This window comes from Austrofundulus limnaeus, unplaced genomic scaffold (assembly GCF_001266775.1).
Source record: "Austrofundulus limnaeus strain Quisiro unplaced genomic scaffold, Austrofundulus_limnaeus-1.0 Scaffold63, whole genome shotgun sequence".
NCBI classification, from domain to species: Eukaryota; Metazoa; Chordata; class Actinopteri; order Cyprinodontiformes; family Rivulidae; genus Austrofundulus; species Austrofundulus limnaeus.
The window spans coordinates 1639126-1644355 of NW_013952465.1; the positions used below are offsets into that span (position 1 = coordinate 1639126).

Consider the following 5230-nt stretch of genomic DNA (forward strand, 5'->3'; position numbering starts at 1 on the left):
AGTGACAGCTGACCTGTAAATGAGTGAAAACTGCAGAGTTCAGGCCATTAGATGTAGCTTGTCTGTGTTGGGACATTCTTTTGAACAGCCTTTAAAAGCCTGAATTTTGCCTGAAACTATCAGACTGAAGAAGTCTCTTGGAGGAGAGACGAAACGTTTCATTAGAGAAGAACCCGTCCAGAAGACCTATACAATTTTTTTTTCTTTTTGATTTTTTTACCTGGACTACTGAGATGCATCAGGACACACAGAAAACTTTGTTCTTTATTCTGTTTATTTAAGCTTTATTTTGTACATAGACATTTTCATTGATGCCGTTTTTTCAGGACAAACCCTCTCAAACAAATATTTCCCTTGCGATTAAATAAAGTGGTAGAAACAAGTGTGGAAAAGGTTTTCACTCTTTAAATTTAGAGATTTTGTAGTGGTAAATGTATGCTATATATCTTAACATGAGGTGGATAAGCGTTTTCTATTATAGAAATGGGTCATACTATGTAAATTAACCAATAGTTCTAAGGGATTTATTTATTTTTTTGTTAGTTCTAGTTGGCATTTATTACCTGCTGAGAGTAGTTTGTAGATTACATACAYACAGGTGAACTAAAATGCAAGAAAACAATTCGTACAGATCTTCACTTTAGCCTTGGAGCTCTCTGGTAGGAACATGCCATCTTTAAAAAAAAGGTTTCACAACTCTTGCCAAGTGGTTTCAAGCTGCAGAATAAATTTGGGATCAGTTACATGGCTACCTGATGGCTTTGGATGATGAAGAAGAGTACAAATCCCAAAAGGACTAGGACTTTTACACAGTAGTGGACTGTATGGTGAAATAAAAGAACCATATGTGATTTTAGAAATGAAACATTTTGATATTGTGATTGAGTTTTAATTTCAGATTGGGTTGCAGTTATTGGGGCTGCTACTTTGATACTGAGCTTATTTCAAAAATAGTTAATATCTTACCTGTTTTAGAAAGCTTTTATGAAAAACTGGACTTGTTCAAAGAGCTGTCTCCAACAGGTAAGATAGAAAATATTTGTTCATATTTATAGTCTCTCTATAGCAGTGATTCCCAAACTTTTTATCTTCTGACCCACAAACTGTCCGTGGCAAAAACGTGTGACCCCAAATATTACTGGTCTGAGTACACAAACTTTGTTAATAACCCTAAAAACACAGGCTTTTTGACAATCTGAACAGCGTGTACACAAATATAAATACGTATTTATACTTATTTTGTGTTTTTGTAATAGTTATAGGAAAAATATTACATCAGCAATTATTTTATTACCCTTTAAATTGATTTCTGGAGATTATCCAAGGTGCTTCWTGACCCATAATTGGGTCCCAAGCCCAACTTTGGGAACCAAAGTGCAGTGGTTCCCGAACTTTTCAGCTTTTGACCCACAAAATAACAGTAGCAGAGACCTGTGCCTCCATATATTTTTGGATGGTAAACATTTGTATCAGGTCAACAAAACATGGGCATAGTAACAATGGGCCTCATGCAAGAACCGTTCGTACGCACAGATTTGTTCTTAAATTGTGCGTACGAGTGATTTAGGAGAATTTGTGGCATTCACCAATGTTTTCGTATTCTAAGATTTTTTTCAGATACGAAAAAAATTTACGAGTGGTCCAGACCTGTCGCACGGAGGCGCACGGTGCGCAGCGCTGCGGCTTCTGAATAAATAAAAATGATTTAACACAGTTGTTTATACTTTTAGCAGCTCTTTTTATCCCACAGCTGACCTGCTAAAAATGACAGATTTTCTTTTCTGGATCTCTGACAGACGGACTTCAAATCTGAACTTAAAGTTCTTTTTAGATTTCACTGTAATTTTCATGAATGGACACTTCCTTGTATCTGAGGCAGGAAACATAGCCTTATATGGTGTTTTTGGGGTGGTAATTATGCTAATCTCCTCTCGCGTGCACGAGCAGCTGGATACGAACAGGTGTAAATTACGCAGCTCATTTACGCACTTTTCCAGAAGATAGAAAATTTGTTGAATCTGACGTGACATGTTCGTACGAACCCTTCGTACAAACAAAAGTAAGAGAAATTTAGGATAAAAATACGAACATGTTCTTGCATGAGGCCCATTATTTTTATACTAGATTTATCCATTTTAAATATACTAACCTCACTTCTTTGTAACAACTAAGACAAAAATGTAATTAATTCCTAAAATCTTTTCAGGACCCCACCTTGATGTTTCGGGACCCCACTTTGGGTCCCGACCCCAACTTTGGGAAACACTGCTCTATAGAACCACAAATATCTGAAATATCTTTATCACTTTATTGTTTTTAATGTGATTTTATTTTCTATGATAAGCCTGTTGGATATTAATCATTCATTACTATAGACGATGTAATTAGTAATATTTTCATTATACATTTCTTAAAACATTTTAACAATAAGACCTTTTTTAAAATGGGTGACCATATTAAAGACTGAAATGAAGATACAATTCAACTGAGTCGGGAAACATCAAATAATATTGTCTGCAACATTGGCGCTTTAGGTTTGTCCTTGCTTAGGGAATGTAAAATGTCAGTGAAAATGTGAAGAACTCTGTCCCCCCACAAGAACGGAAACAATTTGACACAAAAAAAAAGCTACAAAGTTGCAAAAAGTTACACACCTACACAACCTCTGTATAACAGAACGTGGTTGGTTTCTTTGTGAATGTGTTYGTTTTACTGTATGAATTCATGCAATGTGTGATGGTGGTGAACTAGTTGTGATTTTTCTAGACTTCATCTTTGAACATGACCTCTTYTCTTTAGCCTTGAGTGGCGTGCAGCCATGCAGCATGTCTTATTGTATTAGAAATCACATTATWTTTTATCAAACTGTTATCAGACAACAGTAAAGTATCACTGCTGTCAGTGTGACACAGTTTTCAACTATTTTGCCCTATATTACACTTGGTTAAAACAGTTTCCCGGTTTGTTTCTCATWCAGGTGGATTATGTACACTGCCTCCCCAGCAACCGTCATGCCTTATGGAAGATTCATGAACCAYCTATGACATTCCAGCAGGATCAATGTTTACAGCAACCGTTACTTTTGCCAGCAATTAATCTCCCATCAGCATTTTTGAAAATCACTTTTTTATTGTGCAAAGCACAAGCAAACCACTACAGGTATTTTGTTAGTTTTTTTGGGGTATTTTTTTTTACTTTTTTTTTTACAGTCATCTTTTTTTGCAAGAGGCTGATCCTTTTTATCATGAGATTCCGAATCTACAAGAGGAAGGTGGTGATACTGACTCTGGTGGTTGTCATCTGTGGCCTAGCTTTCTGGAGCAGCGGAAGGCAAAAGAACGAAAGTGGTTCATTCCCCAAGGAACTGGAGACGGTGAAGAGGGGCAGCAGCAGTAGTAGCGTCAACAATCATATCCAGGTGCAAGCTACTTCTGCAGTTAGCCGTGCACCCGTTCCACCACCTGTTTTACAAGCAAATGACACGTACCAGGAAAAAACAAAACATAAAGGCAAACTGACAAAGCCTGAGGTAGATAACGCCACTTTAGTCTATCGAGGCATTGTCTTTAAGCTGAATTTTGACCAGACGATAAGAAATGAAGAGAAGTTTAAGAAAACCCGACACAAAGAAGACCTGGTTGTGGTAGTTCAGGTTCATAATCGACCYGACTACCTCAAGCTGTTAGTAGATAGTCTGCGAAAGGCCAGAGGTGTCGAGAGCATATTGCTGATATTCAGCCATGATTACTGGTCCCCAGAGATTAATAAAGTGGTGKCTTCTGTTGACTTCTGTCAAGTCCTTCAGATTTTCTTCCCCTTCAGCATTCAGCTGTACCCAGAAGAGTTCCCAGGAAATGACCCCAAGGACTGCCCCAGAGACATTCCCAAAAAAGACGCCTTAAAGCTCGGCTGCATCAACGCCGAGTACCCAGACTCCTTCGGCCACTACCGTGAGGCCAAGTTCTCTCAGACCAAACACCACTGGTGGTGGAAGCTGCACTTTGTGTGGGAAAGAGTCCGGGTTCTCAAAGACCATCAAGGCCTGGTTCTATTAATTGAGGAGGACCACTACTTGTCTCCAGACTTCATCCATCTCTTAAAGCTGATGAAAGCTCTGAAACGGGAGCAGTGTGCCGACTGCGACATCCTTTCACTGGGGAGCTACAGCCACATCGGCTACTCCAGTAAAGCGAACAAGGTGGAGGTGAAGGCCTGGAAGTCCACGGAACACAACATGGGGATGGCTCTGAGCCAAGACACGTACCAGAAGCTCATCCAGTGCACAGACACGTTCTGCACTTACGACGACTACAACTGGGACTGGTCCTTGCAGCACCTCACCGTGGCCTGCCTGCCCTCCTACTGGAAGGTCATGGTGAGCGAGGCACCCCGGATTTTCCACGCGGGGGACTGCGGCATGCACCACAAGAAGGCCTCCTGCATGCCCATCAGCCAGAAAACCAAGATTGAGAACATCCTACAGAGCAGTGGGAACCAGCTGTTCCCCAAAAACCTCTTGATCACAAAGAGRCTGCCAGCCAACGGAGCCGGAGGGGTGGCCCCACATGTTAAAAACGGGGGCTGGGGAGACATCAGGGACCATGAACTCTGCAAGAGTTACATTCGATTACAGTGACCTTAATTGATATTATTATATATTCTTGTCTCTTTTTTGCATCCTATATAATGAAAAAGTAAACCTTTATGAACTATTCTTCATATTGCCTGTTTTCTTGGACTGTTTTTCTTGGACTGTTCCAAATAAAGACGAATGTTGAATTTTTGGCCTCTAACAGTGATACTTGGTAACAATATTGGTTTAAATTCTTTTTGACCTTTTTTAAAGACTTTGATAGAATACATTTGGCATCAAAGCAAACAAATACGTAGAACGTTTTTAAATATGCTGTGTCCAAATTCAGGAGCTGCATCCTTCAATGGCCGAGTTTGAAGGGCGATGCACCGAAGGCTGTCCAAATTCGAAGTCTCCCTCCAATCGGAGCCCACAAATGTCCTTTTTCCCTGATTTGATGGGCGTGTTCGGTGGATCCTTCTCTGCCTACCCTATCTAAAGGTACATTGAGGGCTGACCGTTAGATTTTATTTTTTTTGCTTGTAACGGTGGACAAAGCGAGAGAAAAGAAGTAGTTTTAAATAAAAATCTGGCAGTACGAAAATTGAAAGTTTCTTAATATTTTTGTCAGAAATCAAACTAGCTCGTTATGTATTG

The 5230-nt window shown here is 39.7% G+C and overlaps 1 protein-coding gene across 1 annotated transcript in view; it reads left to right on the forward strand.

The window, feature by feature from the left end:
• mgat2 (alpha-1,6-mannosyl-glycoprotein 2-beta-N-acetylglucosaminyltransferase) overlaps positions 1-4781 on the forward strand; it is a 6474-nt gene extending 1693 nt beyond the window's left edge. The window contains exon 2 of the mRNA XM_014009937.1: positions 2978-4781. Coding sequence (XP_013865391.1) covers positions 3041-4636 — 1596 coding nt within the window. The 5' untranslated portion in view covers positions 2978-3040 and the 3' untranslated portion in view covers positions 4637-4781. The remainder of the gene's footprint in view (positions 1-2977) is intronic.
• Positions 4782-5230: the final 449 nt, after the last annotated feature.